This window comes from Salmo trutta, unplaced genomic scaffold (assembly GCF_901001165.1).
Source record: "Salmo trutta unplaced genomic scaffold, fSalTru1.1, whole genome shotgun sequence".
Taxonomy (NCBI): domain Eukaryota; kingdom Metazoa; phylum Chordata; class Actinopteri; order Salmoniformes; family Salmonidae; genus Salmo; species Salmo trutta.
This window is the reverse complement of record NW_021822710.1, coordinates 279,313-303,842: the sequence shown is the minus strand read 5'-3', so window position 1 is coordinate 303,842 and position 24,530 is coordinate 279,313. Positions and strand designations below refer to the sequence as shown.

General features: G+C 54.2%; 1 protein-coding gene across 1 annotated transcript in view; it reads left to right on the top strand.

Annotated features, from left to right (window-relative positions):
- The first annotated feature begins 1,715 nt into the window (after positions 1-1,715).
- LOC115183960 (low-density lipoprotein receptor class A domain-containing protein 4) overlaps positions 1,716-24,530 on the top strand; it is a 36,688-nt gene continuing 13,873 nt past the window's right edge. Inside the window, exon 1 of the mRNA XM_029744947.1 lies at positions 1,716-2,075. Coding sequence (XP_029600807.1) covers positions 1,979-2,075 — 97 coding nt within the window. The 5' untranslated portion in view covers positions 1,716-1,978. The remainder of the gene's footprint in view (positions 2,076-24,530) is intronic.

Sequence of the window (24,530 nt, the reverse complement as noted above, 5' to 3'; positions counted from 1 at the left end):
CCCTCTCCTCTATCACTGGGCTATGAGGGAGGTATATTCTCCTCCCCTCTCCTCTCTCACTGGGCTATGAGGGAGTTATATTCTCCTCTCCTCTCCTCTCTCACTGGGCTATGAGGGAGTTATATTCCCCTCTCCTCTCCTCTCTCACTGGGCTATGAGGGAGTTATATTCCCCTCTCCTCTCCTCTCTCACTGGGCTATGAGGGAGTTATATTCCCCTCTCCTCTCCTCTCTCACTGGGCTATGAGGGAGTTATATTCCCCTCCCCTCCCCTATCCTCCCCTCTCCTCTCTCACTGGGCTTTACAACTGACTAGGTATCCCCCCCTTTACAACTGACTAGTATCCCCCCTTACAACTGACTAGGTATCTACCCTTTACAACTGACTAGGTATTCCCTTTACAACTGACGGTCTCCCCCCTTTACAACTGACTAGGTATCTACCCTTACAACTGACTAGGTATCCCCCCTTTACAACTGACTAGGTATCCCCCCTTTACAACTGACTAGGAATCTCCCTTTACAACTGACTAGGTATCCCCTTTACAACTGACTAGGTATCCCCCTTTACAACTGACTAGGAATCTCCCTTTACAACTGACTAGGTATCCCCCTTTACAACTGACTAGGTATCCCCCTTTACAACTGACTAGGTATCCCCCCCTTTACAACTGACTAGGTATCCCCCTTTACAACTGACTAGGTATCCCTCTTTACAACTGACTAGGTATCCCCTTTACAACTGACTAGGTACCCCCCTTTACAACTGACTAGGTTCCCCCCTTTACAACTGACTAGGTATTCCCCTGTACAACTAACTAGGTATCCCCCCTTTACAACTGACTAGGTATCCCCTTTACAACTGACTAGGTATCCCCCTTTACAACTGACTAGGTATCCCCCTTTACAACTGACTAGGTATCCCCCTTTACAACTGACTAGGTATCCCCCCTTTACAACTGACTAGGTATCCCCCTTTACAACTGACTAGGTGTCCCCCATTACAACTGACTAGGTATCCCCCCCTTTACAACTGACTAGGTATCCCCCCTTACAACTGACTAGGTATCCCCCTTTAACAATGACTAGGTACCCCCCTTTACAACTGACTAGGTATCCCCCCCTTTACAACTGATAGGTATCCCCCCTTTACAACTGACTAGGTTTCCCCCCCTTTACAACTGACTAGGTATCCCCCCTTTACAACTGACTAGGTATCCCCCCTTTACAACTGACTAGGTATCCCCCTTTACAACTGACTAGGTATCCCCCCTTTACAACTGACTAGGTATCCCCCCTTTACAACTGACTAGGTATCCCCCTTTACAACTAACTAGGTATCCCCCCTTTACAACTGACTAGGTAGCCCCCCCTTTACAACTGACTAGGTACCCCCCTTTGCCTAGTGTGATTGTAACAGACAGACAGAGTGCAAAACACGCCTACACGGGCCCCTAGCGAGGGGCATCAATGCAATCCAACCCTAACCCGATGTAAACTCCTCCCAGAGCGGTAACCCGGGCCACATAAACAAAACCCCTTATTGTCACTACCTCACCAGTCTGCTCCGAGTCGCTCCTACCCTCCTCCTCCACGTCTGGTCGAAGAGAGCTGCTTCCTTGTTTTGGGGGGTGGACCATAGTCCGTGAAGCCTTCAGCGGATCGGAGAGGTTTTCCCCGGTAGTACAGCGAGAGAGGTGCCCCGGTAGTACAGCGGAGAGAGAGGAACTGCACGGCCAGTCGGATAACGTTACTCACTCAGTCTGAGAATGTACTTGTCTGAACAAATGCTATGCGGATACACTTTTTAAAAACAACAAATGACTTTAAACTTGGTAACAATATTGTCGTTGTCAAGCGAATGTGAACGGATACCGGAGACAGACTCAGACTGGAAGTTTTGAAGGGCCGATCACGGCGCCTCTAACCCCGGTCCGGTTTTATTACCGGAGTCCCATTTTTTCCCCCGGGGTAGCCCCATGCAAAACATAACGGCACCCGGCAGCCCCAATAACAACTCTGATGTTATTTGTTCCTGTAACGGCACCGGTCCCCAGCCGGAGGGAATGGAGATATGTAAGTAATAAATGTAGTGGAAATCCAGTGTGCCGGTTTTGGGAAACGGAAATGATATCTGTTTGTATTACTGTGATTTATCACTATGTTACATTTTACTTATCGGTTACGCGCATGTAAACAACGATGTGTTTTATAAACGAGATGTACACGTTGTAGAGGGATTAAAATACAATTTGGTTATGGTTTGGGAACTTTTTATCAGTCAAATATCCGTGTTTGGTTGGTGTTGCGGTGTTTTCGCTGTCGGTCGTTTTGTGGTTACATTACCGTCTCGCTGTCCGTCGTTTTGGGTTACGTACCTCGCTGTCCGTCGTTTTGTGGTTACGTTACCGTCTCGCTGTCCGTCGTTTTGTGGTTACGTTACCGTCTCGCTGTCCGTCGTTTTGTGGTTACGTTACCGTCTCGCTGTCGGTCGTTTTGTGGTTACGTTACCGTCTCGCTGTCGGTCGTTTTGTGGTTACGTTACCGTCTCGCTGTCCGTCGTTTTGTGGTTACGTTACCGTCTCGCTGTCGGTCGTTTTGTGGTTACGTTACCGTCTCGCTGTCGGTCGTTTTGTGGTTACGTTACCGTCTCGCTGTCGGTCGTTTTGGTTACGTTACGTCGCTGTCGGTCGTTTTGTGGTTACGTTACCGTCTTGCTGTCATCGTTCGGTAATTGCCATATACTCCAACACTGTAAAACATTTAGACGAAATACGTGATGAAGGGAGATATATTACCCTGATGACAGTTTCACGGTGATGAAGGGAGATATATTACCCTGATGACAGTTTCACGGGACTTGCTGGGTTACGTTGTTGTGTTGAGATGTTGTTTGAATGGAATGTAGGCAAATCTACTGATTTCATTACAGAAGATAAGAGGAGACAGTTACAGTGTGGTGTGTGACAGACAGACAGACAGACAGACAGACAGACAGACAGACAGTCAGCTGAGGGAACTACATTCAGCCAGCCAGCCAGCTGAGGGAACTACATTCAGCCAGTCAGTCAGTCAGCTGGGAAACTACATTCAGCCAGCCAGCCAGCTGAGGGAATACATTCACAGTCAGTCAGTCAGCTGAGGAACTACATTCAGCCAGCCAGCCAGCCAGTCAGCTGAGGGAGCTACATTCAGCCAGCCAGCCAGCTGAGGGAACTACATTCAGCCAGCCAGCCAGTCAGCTGGGGAACTACATTCAGCCAGTCAGTCAGGTGAGGGAACTACATTCAGCCAGCCAGTCAGCTGAGGGAACTACATTCAGCCAGCCAGCCAGTCAGCTGAGGGAACTACATTCAGCCAGCCAGCCAGTCAGCTGAGGGAACTACATTCAGCCAGCCAGCCAGTCAGCTGAGGGAACTACATTCAGCCAGCCAGCCAGCTGAGGGAACTACATTCAGCCAGCCAGTCAGTCAGCTGAGGGAACTACATTCAGCCAGCCAGCCAGCCAGCCAGCTGAGGGAACTACATTCAGCCAGTCAGCTGAGGGAACTACATTCAGCCAGCCAGCCAGTCAGCTGAGGGAACTACATTCAGCCAGCCAGCCAGCCAGTCAGCTGAGGGAACTACATTCAGCCAGCCAGCTGAGGGAACTACATTCAGCCAGCCAGTCAGTCAGCTGAGGGAACTACATTCAGCCAGCCAGCCAGCTGAGGGAACTACATTCAGCCAGTCAGCTGAGGGAACTACATTCAGCCAGCCAGTCAGTCAGCCAGCCAGCTGAGGGAACTACATTCAGCCAGTCAGCTGAGGGAACTACATTCAGCCAGCCAGTCAGCTGAGGGAAGTTCATTCAGCCAGCCAGCCAGTCAGCTGAGGGAACTACATTCAGCCAGGTCAGTCAGGTGAGGGAACTACATTCAGCCAGCCAGTCAGCTGAGGGAGCTACATTCAGCCAGCAGTCAGCTGTGAGGAACTACATTCAGCCAGCCCAGCCAGTCAGCTGAGGGAACTACATACAGCCAGCCAGCCAGTCAGCTGAGGGAACTACATTCAGCCAGCCAGCCAGTCAGCTGAGGGAACTACATTCAGCCAGCCAGCCAGTCAGCTGAGGGAACTACATTCAGCCAGCCAGCCAGCTGAGGGAAAACTACATTCAGCCAGCCAGTCAGTCAGCTGAGGGAACTACATTCAGCCAGCCAGCCAGCCAGCCAGCTGAGGGAACTACATTCAGCCAGTCAGCTGAGGGAACTACATTCAGCCAGCCAGCTGAGGGAACTACATTCAGCCAGCCAGTCAGTCAGCTGAGGGAACTACATTCAGCCAGCCAGCCAGCCAGCCAGCCAGCCAGCCAGCCAGCTGAGGGAACTACATTCAGCCAGTCAGCTGAGGGAAACTACATTCAGCCAGCCAGTCAGTCAGCCAGCCAGCTGAGGGAACTACATTCAGCCCAGTCAGCTGAGGGAACTACATTCAGCCAGCCAGTCAGCTGAGGGAAGTTCATTCAGCCAAGCCAGTCAGCCAGTCAGTGACTGGGCTCCCTCCCTTTGTGTCTGGGTTCCTCACCCCCCTCTACTTGTTCCCAACCTTCCCCTGTGTGTGTGTGTGCGTGTGTGTGTGTGTGTGTGTGTGTGTGTGTGTGTGTGTGTGTGTGTGTGTGTGTGTGTGTGTGTGTGTGTGTGACAGGCCATTAGTCAGACCAGAGAGGGGTGTGTGTGTCTCATGTCTCTCTAGATGGTCTGAGGCGATAACGCTGTCTGATGCGATAACTTTGTCTGAGGCGATAACGCTGTCTGAGGCGATAACGCTGTCTATAACACTGTCTGAGGCGATCACGCTGCCCGAGGCGATAACGCTGCCCGAGGCGATAACGCTGCCCGGGGCGATAACGCTGCCCGAGGCGATAACGCTGTCTATAACGCTGCCCGGGGCGATAACGCTGCCCGGGGCGATAACGCGGTCCGGGGCGATAACGCGGTCTATAACGCTGTCTGAGGCGATAACGCTGTCTATAACACTGTCTGAGGCGATAACGCTGTCTGAGGCGATAACGCTGTCTATAACGCTGTCTGAGGCGATAACGCTGTCTGAGGCGATAACGCTGTCTATAACGCTGTCTATAACGCTGTCTATAACGCTGTCTGAGATGATAACGCTGTCTATAACGCTGTCTGAGGTGATAACGCTGTCTATAATGCTGTCTGAGGCGATAACGCTGTCTATAACGCTGTCTGAGGCGATAACGCTGTCTATAACGCTGTCTGAGGCGATAACGCTGTCTAACGCTGTCTGAGGCGATAACGCGGTCCGGGGTGATAACGCTGTCTATAATGCTGCCCGAGGCGATAACGCTGCCCGAGGCGATAACGCTGCCCGGGGCGATAACGCTGCCCGGGGCGATAACGCTGCCCGAGGCGATAACGCTGCCCGGGGCGATAATGCTGCCCGGGGCGATAACGCTGTCTATAACGCTGCCCGAGGCGATAACGCTGCCTGAGGCGATAACGCTGTCTGAGGTGATAACGCTGTCTATAACGCTGCCCGAGGCGATAACGCTGTCTGGGGCGATAACGCTGTCTATAACGCTGCCCGAGGCGATAACGCTGCCCGAGGCGATAACGCTGTCTGGGGCGATAACGCTGTCTGAGGTGATAACGCTGTCTATAACGCTGCCTGAGACGATAACGCCGCCTGAGGCGATAACGCTGTCTGAGGCGATAACGCTGCCTGAGGTAACGCTGTCTATTCTCCCACTGTGTACTCTCTGTTTATGGCCAAGTAGCATTCTAGTTTGCTCTGTTTTTTTGCTAATTCTTTCCAAGATTTCAAGTAATTATCTTTTTGTTTTCTCATGATTTGTTTGGGTCTAATTGTGTTGCTGTCCTGGGGCTCTGTGGGGTCTGTTTGTGTTTGTGAACAGAGCCCCAGGACCAGCTTGCTTAGGGGACTCTTCTCCAGGTTCATCTCTCTGTAGGTGATGGCTTTGTTATGGAAGGTTTAGGAATCGCTTCCTTTTAGGTGGTTGTAGAATTTAACAGCTCTTTTCTGGATTTTGATAATTAGCGAGTATCGACCTTATTCTGCTCTGCATTATTTGGTGTTTTATGTTGTACACAGAGGAGTCTCAATTTGGTGTTTGTCCCATTTTGTGAATTGTTGGTTGGTGGCCTGGTCAAAAGTAGTGCATTTCCTTTCTCCTTACAGGAAATTACAACCTGATCTCTGGGTCGCACCTTCTTTTATTAAATTTAACCTTTATTTAACGAGGCAAGTCAGTTAAGAACTAATTCTTATTTATAATGACGGCCTACCGGGGAACAGTGTGTTAAACTGCCTTGTTCAGGGGGCAGAACGACAGATTTTTAACTTGTCAGCTCGGGGGATTCTTACTGGACATTACAGATAGGAGATCCTCTCATTGGGCCCTGAACGTGACAGATAGGAGATCCTCTCACTGGGCCCTGAATGTGACAGATAGGAGATCCTCTCACTGGGCCCTGAACGTGACAGATAGGAGATCCTCTCACTGGGCCCTGAATATGACAGATAGGAGATCCTCTCACTGGGCCCTGTACGTGACAGATAGGAGATAGGAGATCCTCTCACTGGGCCCTGAACGTGGCAGATAGGAGATCCTCTCATTGGGCCCTGAACGTGGCAGATAGGAGATAGGAGATCCTCTCACTGGGCCCTGAACGTGACAGATAGGAGATCCTCTCATTGGGCCCTGAACGTGGCAGATAGGAGATCCTCTCACTGGGCCCTGAATGTGACAGATAGGAGATCCTCTCACTGGGCCCTGTACGTGACAGATAGGAGATAGGAGATCCTCTCACTGGGCCCTGAATGTGACAGATAGGAGATCCTCTCATTGGGCCCTGAACGTGACAGATAGGAGATGTGAGATCCTCTCACTGGGCCCTGAACGTGACAGATAGGAGATCCTCTCACTGGGCCCTGAATGTGACAGATAGGAGATCCTCTCACTGGGCCCTGTACGTGACAGATAGGTGATAGGAGATCCTCTCACTGGGCCCTGAACGTGGCAGATAGGAGATCCTCTCATTGGGCCCTGAACGTGGCAGATAGGAGATAGGAGATCCTCTCACTGGGCCCTGAGCGTGACAGATAGGAGATCCTCTCATTGGGCCCTGAACGTGGCAGATAGGAGATCCTCTCACTGGGCCCTGAACGTGACAGATAGGAGATCCTCTCAATGGGCCCTGAACGTGACAGATAACACACACTGGGTTGTCTTAGTACAGTTGTAATGCTATAATGCCCTGTGTGCATCCCAACAGGCACCCTATTCCCTATAGCGTAGGGTACTACTTGATACTGGTTTGCCATTTGTCTGATCTAGGATATTTGTGGTGTCTGGAGTCGTCCTCTGTATTCATCAGTGATTCAGAGGGTGTCTGACTCTCAGCCACCTCTCCCCCAGACTGCAGCCTCCTCCCCCGCTGTCTGGCAGCTCGAGACTACCTCCCTCCCTCCCTCCGTCCCCCCACCAGCTGACTGCTGACCCCCAGGGCCCTGGGGCAGAGAGAGAGAGAGACAGAGGAAGAGGGGCTGACTGGTCTATTGTCTGGAGGGAGAGAGAGAGGAAGAGGGGCTGACTAGTCTATTGTCTGGAGGGAGAGAGGGCAGTGTGTCTGTACAAAAATGCATGCACTCACAACTTTATATCTCTCTGGATAAAAGCGTCTGCTAAATGACAAAAATTGAAATGTCTGGTCTGGTGAAGGGCCCCCTCCCCCTTCCAGCAGACTGCTGACCTGAGGGCGCTGGGAGAAGGAGAGGGGCTGGCTGGTCTACTGTCTGGAGGGAGAGAGAGAAGGAGAGGGGCTGGCTGGTCTACTGTCTGGAGGGAGAGAGAGAAGGAGAGGGGCTGGCTGGTCTACTGTCTGGAGGGAGAGAGAGAAGGAGAGGGGCTGGTCTACTGTCTGGAGGGAGAGAGAGAAGGAGAGGGGCTGGCTGGTCTACTGTCTGGAGGGAGAGAGAGAAGGAGAGGGGGCTGGTCTACTGTCTGGAGGGAGAGAGAGAAGGGAGGGGCTGGTCTACTGTCTGGAGGGAGAGAGAGAAGGAGAGGGCTGGCTGGTCTACTGTCTGGAGGGAAGAGAGAAGGAGAGGGGCTGGTGGTCTACTGTCTGGAGGGAGGAGAGAAGGAGAGGGGCTGGCTGGTCTACTGTCTGGAGGGAGAGAGAGAAGGAGAGGGGCTGGGGTCTACTGTCTGGAGGGAGAGAGAGAAGGAGAGGGGCTGGCTGGTCTACTGTCTGGAGGGAGAGAGAAGGAGAGGGTTGGCTGGTCTACTGTCTGGAGAGAGAGAGAGAAGGAGAGGGGCTGGCTGGTCTACTGTTGGAGGGAGAGAGAGAAGGAGAGGGGCTGGCTGGTCTACTGTCTGGAGGGAGAGAGAGAAGGAGAGGGGCTGGTCTACTGTCTGGAGGGAGAGAGAGAAGGAGAGGGGCTGGCTGGTCTACTGTCTGGAGGAGAGAGAGAAGGAGAGGGGCTGGCTGGTCTACTGTCTGGAGGGAGAGAGAGAAGGAGAGGGGCTGGCTGGTCTACTGTCTGGAGGAGAGAGAGAGAGAGAAGGAGGCTGGCTGGTCTACTGTCTGGAGGGAGAGAGAGAAGGAGAGGGGCTGGCTGGTCTACTGTCTGGAGGGAGAGAGAGAAGGAGAGGGGCTGGTCTACTGTCTGGAGGGAGAGAGAGAAGGAGAGGGGCTGGTCTACTGTCTGGAGGGAGAGAGAGAAGGAGAGAGGCTGGCTGTCTACTGTCTGGAGGGAGAGAGAGAAGGAGAGGGGGTTCTACTGTCTGGGGGAGAGAGAGAAGGAGAGGGGCTGGCTGGTCTACTGTCTGGAGGAGGAGAGAGAGAAGGAGAGGGGCTGGCTGGTCTACTGTCTGGAGGGAGAGAGAGAAGGAGAGGCTGGCTGGTCTACTGTCTGGAGGGAGAGAGAGAAGGAGAGGGGCTGGCTGGTCTACTGTCTGGAGGGAGGAGAGAGAAGGAGAGGGGCTGGTCTACTGTCTGGAGGGAGAGAGAGAAGGAGAGGGGCTGGCTGGTCTACTGTCTGGAGGGAGAGAGAGAAGGAGAGGGGCTGGTCTACTGTCTGGAGGGAGAGAGAGAAGGAGAGGGGCTGGCTGGTCTACTGTCTGGAGGGAGAGAGAGAAGGAGAGGGCTGGCTGGTATAGTCTGGAGGGAGAGAGAGAAGGAGAGGGGCTGGGGTCTACTGTCTGGAGGGAGAGAGAGAAGGAGAGGAGCTGGCGTCTACTGTCTGGAGGGAGAGAGAGAAGGAGAGGAGCTGGTCTACTGTCTGGAGGGAGAGAGAGAAGGAGAGGGCTGGCTGGTCTACTGTCTGGAGGGAGAGAGAGAAGGAGAGGGGCTGGCTGGTCTACTGTCTGGGGGAGAGAGAGAAGGAGAGGGGCTGGTCTACTGTCTGGAGGGAGAGAGAGAAGGAGAGGGGCTGGCTGGTCTACTGTCTGGAGGGAGAGCGAGAAGGAGAGGGGCTGGTCTACTGTCTGGAGGGAGAGAGAGAAGGAGGGGCTGGCTGGTCTACTGTCTGGAGGGAGAGAGAGAGGAGAGGCTGGCTGGTCTACTGTCTGGAGGGAGAGAGAGAAGGAGAGGGGCTGGTCTACTGTCTGGAGGAGAGAGAAGGAGAGGGGCTGGCTGGTCTACTGTCTGGAGGGGGAGAGAGAAGGAGAGGGGCTGGTCTACTGTCTGGAGGGAGAGAGAGAGAGAAGAGAGGGCTGGCTGGTCTACTGTCTGGAGGGAGAGAGAGAAGGAGGAGGGGCTGGTCTACTGTCTGGAGGAGAGAGAGAAGGAGAGGGGCTGCTGGTCTTACTGTCTGGAGGGAGAGAGAGAAGGAGAGGGGGCTGGTCTACTGCTCTGGAGGGAGAGAGAGAAGGAGAGGGGCTGGCTGGTCTACTGTTCTGGAGGGAGAGAGAGAAGGAGAGGGGCTGGCTGTCTACGTCTGGAGGGGAGAGAGAGAAGGAGAGGGGCTGGCTGGTCTACTGTCTGGAGGGAGAGAGAGAAGGAGAGGGGCGGGCTGGTCTACTGTCTGGAGGGAGAGCGAGAAGGAGAGGGGCTGGCTGGTCTACTCTCTGGAGGGAGAGAGAGAAGGAGAGGGGCTGGCTGGTCTACTGTCTGGAGGGAGGGAGAAGGAGGAGAGGGGGCTGGCTGGTCTACTGTCTGGAGGGAGAGAGGAGAAGGAGAGGGGGCTGGCTGGTGGTACTGGCTGGCTGGTCTACTGTCCTGGAGGGAAGAGAGAGAAGGAGAGGGGCTGGCTGGTCTACTGTCTGGAGGGAGAGAGAGAAGGAGAGGGGCTGGCTGGTCTACTGTCTGGAGGGAGAGAGAGAAGGAAAGGGCTGGCTGGTCTACTGTCTGGAGGGAGAGAGAGAAGGAGAGGGGCTGGCTGGTCTACTGTCTGGAGGGAGAGAGAGAAGGAGAGGGGCTGGCTGGTCTACTGTCTGGAGGGAGAGAGAGAAGGAGAGGGGCTGGCTGGTCTACTGTCTGGAGGGAGAGAGAGAAGGAGAAGGGCTGGCTGGTCTACTGTCTGGAGGGAGAGAGAGAAGGAGAGGGGCTGGCTGGTCTACTGTCTGGAGGGAGAGAGAGAAGGAGAGGGGCTGGCTGGTCTACTGTCTGGAGGGAGAGAGAGAAGGAGAGGGGCTGGCTGGTCTACTGTCTGGAGGGAGAGAGAGAAGGAGAGGGGCTGGCTGGTCTACTGTCTGGGGGAGAGAGAGAAGGAGTGGGCTGGCTGGTCTACTGTCTGGAGGGAGAGAGAGAAGGAGAGGGGCTGGCTGGTCTACTGTCTGGAGGGAGAGAGAGAAGGAGAGGGGCTGGCTGGTCTACTGTCTGGAGGGAGAGAGAGAAGGAGAGGGGCTGGCTGGTCTACTGTCTGGAGGGAGAGAGAGAAGGAGAGGGGCTGGGTGGTCTACTGTCTGGAGGGAGAGAGAGAAGGAGAGGGGGCTGGCTGGTCTACTGTCTGGAGGGAGAGAGAGAAGGAGAGGGGCTGGTCTACTGTCTGGAGGGAGAGAGAGAAGGAGAGGGGCTGGCTGGTCTACTGTCTGGAGGGAGAGAGAGAAGGAGAGGGGCTGGCTGGTCTACTGTCTGGAGGGAGAGAGAGAAGGAGAGGGGCTGGCTGGTCTACTGTCTGGAGGGAGAGAGAGAAGGAGAGGGGCTGGCTGGTCTACTGTCTGGAGGGAGAGAGAGAAGGAGAGGGGCTGGCTGGTCTACTGTCTGGAGGGAGAGAGAGAAGGAGAGGGGCTGGCTGGTCTACTGTCTGGAGGGAGAGAGAGAAGGAGAGGGGCTGGCTGGTCTACTGTCTGGAGGGAGAGAGAAGGAGAGGGGCTGGCTGGTCTACTGTCTGGAGGGAGAGAGAGAAGGAGAGGGGCTGGCTGGTCTACTGTCTGGAGGGAGAGAGAGAAGGAGAGGGCTGGTGGTCTACTGTCTGGAGGGAGAGAGAGAAGGAGAGGGGCTGGCTTGGTCTACTGTCTGGAGGGAGAGAGAGAAGGAGAGGGGCTGGCTGGTCTACTGTCTGGAGGGAGAGAGAGAAGGAGAGGGGCTGGTCTACTGTCTGGAGGGAGAGAGAGAAGGAGAGGGGGCTGGCTGGTCTACTGTCTGGAGGGAGGAGAGAGAAGGAGAGGGTCTGGCTGGTCTACTGTCTGGAGGGAGAGAAGCGAAGGAGAGGGGCCCTGGTCTACTGTCTGGAGGGAGAGAGAGAAGGAGGGGGGCTGGCTGGTCTACTGTCTGGAGGGAGAGAGAGAAGGAGGAGGGGCTGGCTGGTCTACTGTCTGGAGGGAGAGAGAGAAGGAGAGGGGCTGGCTGGTCTACTGTCTGGAGGGAGAGAGAGAAGGAGAGGGGCTGGCTGGTCTACTGTCTGGAGGGAGAGAGAGAAGGAGAGGGGCTGGCTTGTCTACTGTCTGGAGGGAGAGAGAGAAGGAGAGGGGCTGGCTGGTCTACTGTCTGGAGGGAGAGAGAGAAGGAGAGGGCTGGCTGGTCTACTGTCTGGAGGAGAGAGAGAAGGAGAGGGGCTGGCTTGGTCTACTGTCTGAGGGAGAGAGAGAAGGAGAGGGGCTGGTCTACGTCTGAGGGAGAGAGAGAAGGAGAGGGGCTGGCTGTGTCTACTGTCTGGAGGGAGAGAGAGAAGGAGAGGGGCTGGCTGGTCTACTGTCTGGAGGGAGAGAGAGAAGGAGAGGGGCGGTGTCTACTGTCTGGAGGGAGAGAGAGAAGGAGAGGGGCTGGCTGGTCTACGTGTCTGGAGGGAGGAGAGAGAAGGAGAGGGGCTGGCTGGTCTACTGTCTGGAGGGAGAGAGAGAAGGAGAGGGGCTGGCTGGTCTACTGTCTGAGGGAGAGGAGAGAAGGAGAGGGGCTGTCTGGTCTACTGTCTGGAGGGAGAGAGAGAAGGAGAGGGGCTGGCTGGTCTACTGTCTGGAGGAGAGAGAGAAGGAGAGGGGCTGGCTGGTCTACTGTCTGGAGGGAGAGAGAGAAGGAGAGAGGCTGGCTGGTCTACTGTCTGGAGGGAGAGAGAGAAGGAGAGGGGCTGGCTGGTCTACTGTCTGGAGGGAGAGAGAGAAGGAGAGGGGCTGGCTGGTCTACTGTCTGGAGGGAGAGAGAGAAGGAGAGGGGCTTGGCTGGTCTACTGTCTGGAGGGAGAGAGAGAAGGAGAGAGGGCTGGCTGGTCTACTGTCTGGAGGGAGAGAGAGAAGGAGAGGGGCTGGCTGGTCTACTGTCTGGAGGGAGAGAGAGAAGGAGAGGGGCTGGCTGGTCTACTGTCTGGAGGGAGAGAGAGAAGGAGAGGGGCTGGCTGGTCTACTGTCTGGAGGGAGAGAGAGAAGGAGAGGGGCTGGCTGGTCTACTGTCTGGAGGGAGAGAGAGAAGGAGAGGGGCTGGCTGGTCTACTGTCTAGAGGGAGAGAGAGAGAAGGAGAGGGGCTGGCTGGTCTACTGTCTGGAGGGAGAGGAGAGAAGGAGAGGGGGCTGGTCTACTGTCTGGAGGGAGAGAGAGAAGGAGAGGGGGGCTGGCTGGTCTACTGTCTGGAGGGAGAGAGAGAAGGAGAGGGGGCTGGCTGGTCTACTGTCTGGAGGGAGAGAGAGAAGGAGAGGGGCTGGGTCTACTGTCTGGAGGGAGAGAGAGAAGGAGAGGGGGCTGGCTGGTCTACTGTCTGGAGGGAGAGAGAGAAGGAGAGGGGCTGGCTGGTCTACTGTCTGGATGGGAGGGAGAGAGAAGGAGAGGGGCTGGCTGGTCTACTGTCTGGAGGGAGAGAGAGAAGGAGAGGGGCTGGCTGGTCTTACTGTCTGGAGGGAGAGAGAGAAGGAGAGGGGCTGCTGGTCTACTGTCTGGAGGGAGAGAGAGAAGGAGAGGGGCGGGCTGGTCTACTGTCTGGAGGGGAGGAGAGAGAGAAGGGGGGGGCTGGCTGGTCTACTGTCTGGAGGGAGAGAGAGAAGGAGAGGGGCTGGCTGGTCTACTGTCTGGAGGGAGAGAGAGAAGGAGAGGGGCTGGTCTATCTTGTCTGGAGGGAGAGAAGAAGGAGAGGGGCTGGTCTACTGTCTGGAGGAGAGAGAGAGAAGGAGAGGGGCTGGCTGGTTACTGTCTGGAGGGAGAGAGAGAAGGAGGGGCTGGCTGGTCTACTGTCTGGAGGAGAGAGAGAAGGAGAGGGGCTGGCTGGTCTACTGTCTGGAGGGAGAGAGAGAAGGAGAGGGGCTGGCTGGTCTACTGTCTGGAGGGAGAGAGAGAAGGAGAGGGGCTGGCTGGTCTACTGTCTGGAGGGAGAGAGAGAAGGAGAGGGGCTGGCTGGTCTACTGTCTGGAGGGAGAGAGAGAAGGAGAGGGGCTGGTCTACTGTCTGGAGGGAGAGAGAGAAGGAGAGGGGCTGGTTACTGTCTGGAGGGAGAGAGAGAAGGAGAGGGGCTGGCTGGTTTGCTGTCGGGGGGGAGAGAGAGAGAAGGAGAGGGCTGGCTGGTCTACTGTCTGGAGGGGAGAGAGAGAAGAGAGAGGGGCTGGCTGGTCTACTGTCTGGAGGGAGAGAGAGAAGGAGAGGGGCTGGCTGGTCTACTGTCTGGAGGAGGGGAGAGAGGAGAGGGGCTGGCTGGTCTACTGTCTGGAGGGAGAGAGAGAGGAGAGGAGAGGGCTGGTGGTCTACTGTCTGGAGGGAGAGAGAGAAGGAGAGGGGCTGGCTGGGTCTACTGTCTGGAGGGAGAGAGAGAAGGAGAGGGGCTGGCTGGTCTACTGTCTAGAGGGAGAGAGAGAAGGAGAGGGGTCTACTGCGAGAGGGAGAGAGAGAAGGAGGGGGCTGGCTGGTCTACTGTCTGGGAGGGAGAGAGAGAGAAGGAGGGGCTGGCTGGTCTACTGTCTGGAGGAGGGAGAGAAGGAGGAGGGGCTGGTCTACTGTCTGGAGGGAGAGAGAGAAGGAGAGGGGCTGGCTGGTCTACTGTCTGAGGGAGAGAGAGAAGGAGAGGGGCTGGCTGGTCTACGGTCTGGAGGGAGAGAGAGAAGAGAGGCTGGCTGTCTACTGTCTGAGGGAGAGAGAGAAGAGAGGGGCTGGCTGGTCTACTGTCTGGAGGGAGAGAGAGAAGGAGAGGGCTGGCTGGTTCTACTGTCTGGAGGGAGAGAGAGAAGGAGAGGGGCTGCTGGTCTACTGTCTGAGGGAGAGAGAGAAGGAGAGGGGCTGGCTGGTCTACTGTCTGGAGGGAGAGAGAGAAGGAGAGGGGCTGGCTGGTCTACTGTCTGGAGGGAGAGAGAGAAGGAGAGGGGCTGGCTGGTCTACTGTCTGGAGGGAGAGAGAGAAGAGAGGGGCTGGCTGGTCTACTGTCTGGAGGGAGAGAGAGAAGGAGAGGGGCTGGCTGGTCTACTGTCTGGAGGGAGAGAGAGAAGGAGAGGGGCTGGCTGGTCTACTGTCTGGAGGGAGAGAGAGAAGGAGAGGGGCTGGCTGGTCTACTGTCTGGAGGGAGAGAGAGAAGGAGAGGGGCTGGCTGGTCTACTGTCTGGAGGGAGAGAGAGAAGGAGAGGGGCTGGGCTGTCTACTGTCTGGAGGGAGAGAGAGAAGGAGAGGGGCTGGCTGTTATGTCTGGAGGGAGAGAGGGAGGAGAGGGCTGCTGGCTACTGTCTGGAGGGAGAGAGAGAAGGAGAGGGGCGGGCTGGTCTACTGTCTGGAGGGAGAGAGAGAAGGAGAGGGGCTGGCTGGTCTACTGTCTGGAGGGAGAGAGAGAAGGAGAGGGGCTGGCTGGTCTACTGTCTGGAGGCCGAGAGAGAGAAGGAGAGGGGCTGGCTGGTCTACTGTCTGGAGGGAGAGAGAGAAGGAGAGGGGCTGTGCTGGTCTACTGTCTGGAGGGAGAGAGAGAAGGAGAGGGGCTGGCTGGTCTACTGTCTGGAGGGAGAGAGAGAAGGAGAGGGGCTGGCTGGTCTACTGTCTGGAGGGGAGAGGAGAGAAGGAGAGGGGCTGGCTGGTCTACTGTCTGGAGGGAGAGAGAGAAGGAGAGGGGCTGGCTGGTCTACTGTCTGGAGGGAGAGAGAGAAGGAGAGGGGCTGGCTGGTCTACTGTCTGGAGGGAGAGAGAGAAGGAGGGGGCTGGCTGGTCTACTGTCTGGAGGGAGAGAGAGAAGGAGAGGGGCTGGCTGGTCTACTGTCTGGAGGGAGAGAGAGAAGGAGAGGGGCTGGCTGGTCTACTGTCTGGAGGGAGAGAGAGAAGGAGAGGGGCTGGCTGGTCTACTGTCTGGAGGGAGAGAGAGAAGGAGAGGGGCTGGCTGGTCTACTGTCTGGAGGGAGAGAGAGAAGGAGAGGGGCTGGCTGGTCTACTGTCTGGAGGGAGAGAGAGAAGGAGAGGGGCTGGCTGGTCTACTGTCTGGAGGGAGAGAGAGAAGGAGAGGGGCTGGCTGGTCTACTGTCTGGAGGGAGAGAGAGAAGGAGAGGGGCTGGCTGGTCTACTGTCTGGAGGGAGAGAGAGGAAGGAGAGGGGCTGGCTGGTCTACTGTCTGGAGGGAGAGAGAGAAGGAGAGGGGCTGGCTGGTCTACTGTCTGGAGGGAGAGAGAGAAGGAGAGGGGCTGGCTGGTCTACTGTCTGGGAGGGAGAGAGAGAAGGAGAGGGCTGGCTGGTCTACTGTCTGGAGGAGAGAGAGAGAGGAAGGAGGGGGCTGGCGGGTCTACTGTCTGGAGGGAGAGAGAGAAGGAGAGGGGCTGGCTGGTCTACTGTCTGGAGGGAGAGAGAGAAGGAGAGGGCTGGCTGGTCTACTGTCTGGAGGGAGAGAGAGAGAAGAGAGAGGGGCTGGGTCTACTGTCTGGAGGGAGAGAGAGAAGGAGAGGGGCTGGCTGGTCTACTGTCTGGAGGGAGAGAGAGAAGGAGAGGGGCTGGCTGGTCTACTGTCTGGAGGGAGAGAGAGAAGGAGAGGGGCTGGCTGGTCTACTGTCTGGAGGGAGAGAGAGAAGAGAGGGGCTGGCTGGTCTACTGTCTGGAGGGAGAGAGAGAGGAGAGGGGCTGTCTACTGTCTGGAGGGAGAGAGAGAAGGAGAGGGGCTGGCTGGTCTACTGTCTGGAGGGAGAGAGAGAAGGAGAGGGGTGGCTGGTTCTACTGTCTGGAGGGAGAGAGAGAAGGAGAGGGGCTGGCTGGTCTACTGTCTGGAGGAGAGAGAGAAGGAGAGGTGGCTGGCTGGTCTACTGTTGGAGGGAGAGCGAGAAGGAGAGGGGCTGGCTGGTTACTGTCTGGAGGAGAGAGAGAAGGAGAGGGGCTGGGCTGGTCTACTGTCTGGAGGGAGAGAGAGAAGGAGATGGGGCTGGCTGGTCTACTGTCTGGAGGGAGAGAGAGAAGGAGAGGGCTGGCTGGTCTACTGTCTGGAGGAGAGAGAGAAGGAGAGGGGCTGGCTGGTCTACTGTCTGGAGGGAGAGAGAGAAGGAGAGGGCTGGCTGGTCTACTGTCTGGAGGGAGAGAGAGAAGGAGAGGGCTGGCTGGTCTACTGTCTGGAGGGAGGGAGAGAAGGAGAGGGCTGGCTGGTCTACTGTCTGGAGGGAGAGAGAGAAGAGAGGGGCTGGCTGGTCTACTGTCTGGAGGGAGAGAGAGAGGGAGAGGGGCTGGGTGGTCTACTGTCTGGAGGGAGAGAGAGAAGGAGAGGGGCTGGCTGGTCTACTGTCTGGAGGGAGAGGAGAGAAGGAGAGGGGCTGGCTGGTCTACTGTCTGGAGGGAGAGAGAGAAGGAGAGGGGCTGGCTGGTCTACTGTCTGGAGGGAGAGAGAGAAGGAGAGGGGCTGGCTGGTCTACTGTCTGGAGGGAGAGAGAGAAGGAGAGGGGCTGGCTGGTCTACTGTCTGGAGGAGAGAGAGAAGGAGAGGGCTGGCTGGTCTACTGTCTGGAGGGAGAGAGAGAAGGAGAGGGGCTGCTGGTCTACTGTCTGGAGGAGAGAGAGAAGGAGAGGGGCTGGCTGGTCTACTGTCGGAGGGAGAGAGAGAAGGAGAAGGGGGCATGGCTGGCTGGTCTACTGTCTGGAGGGAGAGAGAGAAGGAGAGGGGCTGGCTGGTCTACTGTCTGGAGGGAGAGAGAGAAGGAGAGGGGCTGGTCTACTGTCTGGAGGGAGAGAGAGAAGGAGAGGGGCTGGTCTACTGTCTGGAGGGAGAGAGAGAAGGAGAGGGGCTGGCTGGTCTACTGTCTGGAGGGAGAGAGAGAGAGAAGGAGAGGGGCTGCGGTTCTACTGTCTGGAGGAGAGAGAGAGGAAGGAGAGGGGCTGGCTGGTCTACTGTCTGGAGGGAGAGAGAGAAGGAGAGGGGCTGGCTGGTCTACTGTCTGGAGGGAGAGAGAGAAGGAGAGGGGCTGGCTGGTCTACTGTCTGGAGGGGAGAGAGAGAAGGAGAGGGGCTGGCTGGTCTACTGTCGGAGGAGAGAGAGAGAAGGAGAGGGGCTGGCTGGTCTAGTCTGGGGGAGAGAGAGAAGGAGAGGGGCTGGTCTACTGTCTGGAGGGAGAGAGAGAAGGAGAGGGGCTGGCTGGTCTACCTGTCTGGAGGGAGAGAGAGAAGGAGAGGGGCTGGCTGGTCTACTGTCTGGAGGGAGAGAGAGAAGGAGAGGGGCTGGCTGGTCTACTGTCTGGAGGGAGAGAGAGAAGGAGAGGGCTGGCTGGTCTACTGTCTGGAGGGAGAGAGAGAGAAGGAGAGGGCTGGCTGGTCTACTGTCTGGAGGGAGGAGAGAGAAGGAGAGGGGCTGGCTGGTCTACTGTCTGGAGGGAGAGAGAGAAGGAGAGGGGCTGGGCTGGTCTACTGTCTGGAGGCGAGAAGAGGAGATTGAGAGAGAGAGAAGGAGAGGGGCTTGGCTGGTCTACTGTCTGGAGGAGAGAGAGAGAAGGAGAGGGGCTGGCTGGTCTACTGTCTGGAGGGAGAGAGAGAAGGAGGAGGGGCTGGCTGGTCTACTGTCTGGAGGGAGAGAGAGAGGAGAGGGCTGGCTGGTCTACTGTCTGGAGGGAGAGAGAGAAGGAGAGGGGCTGGGGTCTACTGTCTGGAGGGAGAGAGAGAAGGAGAGGGGCTGGCTGGTCTACTGTCTGGAGGGAGAGAGAGAAGGAGAGGGGCTGGTCTACTGTCTGGAGGGAGAAGAGAGAAGGAGAGGGGCTGGCTGGTCTACTGTCTGGAGGGAGAGAGAGAAGGAGAGGGCTGGTGGTCTACTGTCTGGAGGGAGAGAGAGAAGGAGAGGGGCTGGCTGGTCCTACTGTCTGGAGGGAGAGAGAGAAGGAGAGGGCCGGCTGGTCTACTGTCTGGAGGGAGAGAGAGAAGGAGAGGGCGGCTGGTCTACTGTCTGGAGGGAGAGAGAGAAGGAGAGGGCTGGCTGGTCTACTGTCTGGAGGGAGAGAGAGAAGGAGAGAGGTTGGCTGGTCTACTGTCTGGAGGGAGAGAGAGAAGGAGAGGGGCTGGGCTGGTCTACTGTCTGGAGGGAGAGAGAGAAGGAGAGGGGCTGGCTGGTCTACTGTCTGGAGGGAGAGAGAGAAGGAGAGGGGCTGGCTGGTCTACTGTCTGGAGGGAGAGAGAGAAGGAGAGGGGCTGGTCTACTGTCTGGAGGGAGAGAGAGAAGGAGAGGGCTGGCTTCTACTGTCTGGAGGGAGAGAGAGAAGGAGAGGGCTGGCTGGTCTACTGTCTGGAGGGAGAGAGAGAAGGAGGAGAGGGGCTGGCTGGTCTACTGTCTGGAGGGAGAGAGAGAAGGAGAGGGGCTGGCTGGTCTACTGTCTGGAGGGAGAGAGAGAAGGAGAGGGGCTGGCTGGTCTACTGTCTGGAGGGAGAGAGAGAGAAGGAGAGGGGCTGGCTGGGCTACTGTCTGGAGGGAGAGAGAGAAGGAGAGGGGCTGGCTGGTCTACTGTCTGGAGGGAGAGAGAGAAGGAGAGGGGCTGGCTGGTCTACTGTCTGGAGGGAGAGAGAGAAGGAGAGGGGCTGCTGGTCTACTGTCTGGAGGGAGAGAGAGAAGGAGAGGGTGGCTGGTCTACTGTCTGGAGGGAGAGAGAGAAGGAGAGGGGCTGGCTGGTTCTACTGTCTGGAGGGAGAGAGAGAAGGAGAGGGGCTGGCTGGGTCTACTGTCTGGAGGGAGAGAGAGAAGAAGAGAGGGCTGGTGGTCTACTGTCTGGAGGGAGAGAGAGAAGGAGAGGGGCTGGCTGGTCTACTGTCTGGAGGGAGAGAGAGAAGGAGAGGGGCTGGCTGGTCTACTGTCTGGAGGGAGGGAGAGAAGGAGAGAGGCTGGCTGGTCTACTGTCTGGAGGGAGAGAGAGAAGGAGAGGGGCTTGCTGGTCTACTGTCTGGAGGGAGAGAGAGAGAGGGAGAGGGGCTGGCTGGTCTACTGTCTGGAGGGAGGAGAGAGAGAAGGAGAGGGGCTGGTCTACTGTCTGGAGGGAGAGAGAGGAGGAGAGGGGCTGGCTGGTCTACTGTCTGGAGGGAGAGAGAGAGAAGGAGAGGGGCTGGCTGGTCTACTGTCTGGAGGGAGAGAGAGAAGGAGAGGGGCTGGCTGGTCTACTGTCTGGAGGGAGAGAGAGAAGGAGAGGGGCTGGCTCTACTGTCTGGAGGGAGAGAGAGAAGGAGAGGGGCTGGTCTACTGTCTGGAGGGAGAGAGAGAGGAGAGGGCTGGCTGGTCTACTGTCTGGAGGGAGAGAGAGAAGGAGAGGGGCTGGCTGGTCTACTGTCTGGAGGGAGAGAGAGAAGGAGAGGGGCAGGCTGGTCTACTGTCTGGAGGGAGAGAGAGAAGGAGAGGGGCGGGTCTACTGTCTGGAGGGAGAGAGAGAAGGAGAGGGGCTGGCTGGTCTACTGTCTGGAGGGAGAGAGAGAAGGAGAGAGGTTGGCTGGTCTACTGTCTGGAGGGAGAGAGAGAAGGAGAGGGGCTGGCTGGTCTACTGTCTGGAGGGAGAGAGAGAAGGAGGGGCTGGCTGGTCTACTGTCTGGAGGAGGGAGAGAGAGAAGGAGAGGGGCTGGCTGGTCTACTGTCTGGAGGGAGAGAGAGAAGAGAGGGGCTGGTCTACTGTCGGGGGAGAGAGAGAAGGAGAGGGGCTGGCTTGTCTACTGTCTGGAGGGAGAGAGAGAAGGAGAGGGGCTGGCTGGTCTACTGTCTGGAGGGAGAGAGAGAAGGAGAGGGGCTGGCTGGTCTACTGTCTGGAGGGAGAGAGAGAAGGAGAGGGGCTGGCTGGTATACTGTCTGGAGGGAGAGAGAGAGAGAAGGAGAGGGGCTGGCTGGTCTACTGTCTGGAGGGAGAGAGAGAAGGAGAGGGGCTGGCTGGTCTACTGTCTGGAGGAGAGAGAGAAGGAGAGGGGCTGGCTGGTCTACTGTCTGGAGGGAGAGAGAGAAGGAGAGGGGCTGGTCTACTGTCTGGAGGGAGAGAGAGAAGGAGGGGGGCTGGGTCTACTGTCTGGAGGATAGAGAGAAGGAGAGGGGCTGGCTGGTCTACTGTCTGGAGGGAGAGAGAGAAGGAGAGGGGCTGGCTGGTCTACTGTCTGGAGGGAGAGAGAGAAGGAGAGGGGCTGGCTGGTCTACTGTCTGGAGGGAGAGAGAGGAAGGAGAGGGGCTGGCTGGTCTACTGTCTGGAGGAGAGAGAGAAGGAGAGGGGCTGGCTGGTCTACTGTCTGGAGGGAGAGAGAGAAGGAGAGGGGCTGGCTGGTCTACTGTCTGGAGGGAGAGAGAGAAGGAGAGGGGCTGGCTGGTCTACTGTCTGGAAGGAGATAGAGAAGGAGAGGGGCTGGCTGGTCTACTGTCTGGAGGGAGAGAGAGAAGGAGAGGGGCTAGCTGGTCTTACTGTCTGGAGGAGAGAGAGAAGGAGAGGGCTGGTGGTCTACTGTCTGGAGGGAGAGAGAGAGAAGGAGAGGGGCTGGCTGGTCTACTGTCTGGAGGGAGAGATGAGAAGGAGAAGGGCTGGCTGGTCTACTGTCTGGAGGGAGAGAGAGAAGGAGAGGGGCTGGCTGGTCTACTGTCTGGAGGGAGAGAGAGAAGGAGAGGGGCTGGCTGGTCTACTGTCTGGAGGGAGAGAGATAAGGAGAGGGGCTGGTCTACTGTCTGGAAGGACAGACAGACAGACAGACAGACAGACAGACAGACAGACAGACAGACAGACAGACAGACAGACAGACAGACAGACAGACAGATCTGGCTCTCAAGAGAAGACATGCTATGTGCAACATAGCCCACAAAATGAGGTGGAAACTGAGCTGCACTTCCTAGCCTCCTGCCCAAATGTATGACCATATTAGAGACACATATTTCCCTCAGATTACACAGATCCACAAAGAATTTGAAAAAACAAACCCAATTTTGATAAACTCCCATATCTACTGGGTGAAATACCACAGTGTGCCATCACAGCAGCAAGATGTGTGACCTGTTGCCACAAGAAAAGGGCAACCAGTGAAGAACAAACACCATTGTAAATACAACCCATATTTATGCTTATTTATTTTCCCTTTTGTACTTTAACTATTTGCACATCGTTACAACACTGTATATATATATAATATGACATTTGGAACTTGTAATATTTACTGTTCATATTTATTGATTACTTCACTTTTGTTTATTATCTACCTCACTTGCTTCGGCAATGTTAACATATGTTTCCCCATGCCACTAAAGACCAATGTTAACATATGTTTCCCATGGTAATAAAGACCAATGTTAACATATGTTTCCCCATGCCACTAAAGACCAATGTTAACATATGTTTCCCCATGCCACTAAAGACCAATGTTAACATATGTTTCCCATGGTAATAAAGACCAATGTTAACATATGTTTCCCATGGTAATAAAGACCAATGTTAACATATGTTTCCCATGGTAATAAAGACCAATGTTAACATATGTTTCCATGGTAATAAAGACCAATGTTAACATATGTTTCCCATGGTAATAACGACCAATGTTAACATATGTTTCCCATGGTAATAAGACCAATGTAACAGATTGTTCAGGTAATAAAGACCAATGTTAACCTATGTTTCCCATGGTAATAAAGACCAATGTTAACATATGTTTCCCATGGTAATAAAGACCAATAGGTCATGAACATATGTTTCCCATGGTAATAAAGACCAATGTTAACATATGATTTCCCATGGTAATAAGACCAATGTTAACATATGTTTCCCATGGTAAGTAAAGACCCATGTTAACATATGTTTCCCATGGTAATAAAGACCAATGGTAACATATGTTTCCCATGGTAATAAAGACCAATGTTAACATATGTTTCCCATGGTAATAAAGACCAATGTTAACATATGTTTCCATGGTAATAAAGACCAATGTTAACAAATGTTTCCCATGGTAATAAAGACCAATGTTAACATATGTTTCCCATGGTAATAAAGACCAATGTTAACATATGTTTCCCATGGTAATAAAGACCAATGTTAACATATGTTTCCCATGGTAATAAAGACCAATGTTAACATATGTTTCCCATGGTAATAAAGACCAATGTTAACATATGTTTCCCATGGTAATAAAGACCAATGTTAACATATGTTTCCCATGCTAATAAAGACCAATGTTAACACGTTTCCCCATGGTAATAAAGACCAATGTTAACATATGTTTCCCATGGTAATAAAGACCAATGTTAACATATGTTTCCCATGGTAATAAAGACCAATGTTAACATGTGTTTCCCATGGTAATAAAGACCAATGTTAACATATGTTTCCCATGCCAATAAAACCCCTTAAATTGAAATTGAATTGAGAGCAGTGCTCAGTGGAGTCAAGCACTCCAACAAATCTGAGGGGGCACAAAGTATGTGAGGGATGGCTGGGGGGTACGGTCGCCCCGTCCTTAAGGTGGATCAGTTTTCAAACATCTGAAATTATCTAGAAGCTTCAACATTATGCTTCATTCTCTGTTTTAAATCAGTGTATTTTTCTGCGTCTGTCTGTATCCACCTGGCTGGTGTTTCTGGCTCCTCTGTATCTCTGCTCCAATCTGGGTAAAAAAAACACTGAACGGAATGTGAGTCTTGTTCACTTTCATTCACTTGTTGCTTGTTTTTCTAAAGTCTTCTTAACCTGGCCAGCAGGCCGTGCCGGATAAAATTGTTAGACAAGATAAAATAGTTAGACAAGCTAGCCTGAAATGGCTTCTTCAAATCAAGCTTTATTTATACAGCACATTTGAGACATGTAATGCAACACAATGTGTTTCAGGAGAGAGAGGCCGTAGTAGTATCAGTAGTAGTAGTAGTAGTATTAGTATCAGTAGTAGTAGTAGTAGTAGTAGTAGTAGTAGTATCAGTAGTAGTAGTAGTAGTAGTATTAGTATCAGTAGTAGTAGTAGTAGTAGTAGTAGTAGTAGTAGTAGTAGTAGTAGTAGTAGTATCAGTTGTAGTAGTAGTAGTAGTATTAGTATCAGTAGTAGTAGTAGTAGTAGTAGTAGTTGTAGTAGTAGTAATAGTATTAGTATCAGTAGTAGTAGTAGTATTAGTAACAGTAGTAGTAGTATTAGTATCAGCAGTAGTAGTAGTATTAGTATCAGTAGTAGTAGTAGTATTAGTATCAGTAGTAGTAGTAGTAGTATTATCAGTAGTAGTAGTAGCAGTATCAGTAGTAGTAGTATTAGTAGCAGTAGTAGTAGCAGTAGTATTAGTAGTAGTAGTAGTATCAATAGTAGTATCAGTAGTATCAGTAGTATTAGTATCAGTAGTATTAGTAGTAGTATCAGTAGTAGTATTAGTATCAGTAGTAGTAGCGGTAGTATCAGTAGTAGTAGTATCAGTAGTATTAGTATCAGTAGTATTAGTAGTAGTTGTAGTAGTAGTAATAGTATTAGTATCAGTAGTAGTAGTAGTATTAGTAACAGTAGTAGGAGTAGTATTAGTAACAGTAGTATTAGTATTAGTATTAGTATCAGCAGTAGTAGTAGTATTAGTATCAGCAGTTGTAGTAGTATTAGTATCAGTAGTAGTAGTAGTAGTAGTAGTAGTAGTAGTAGTAGTAGTAGTAGTAGTAGTAGTAGTAGTATTATCAGTTGTAGTAATAGTATTAGTAGTAGTAGTATTAGTAGCAGTAGTAGTAGCAGTAGTATTAGTATCAGTAGTATTAGTATCAGTAGTAGTAGTATCAGTAGTA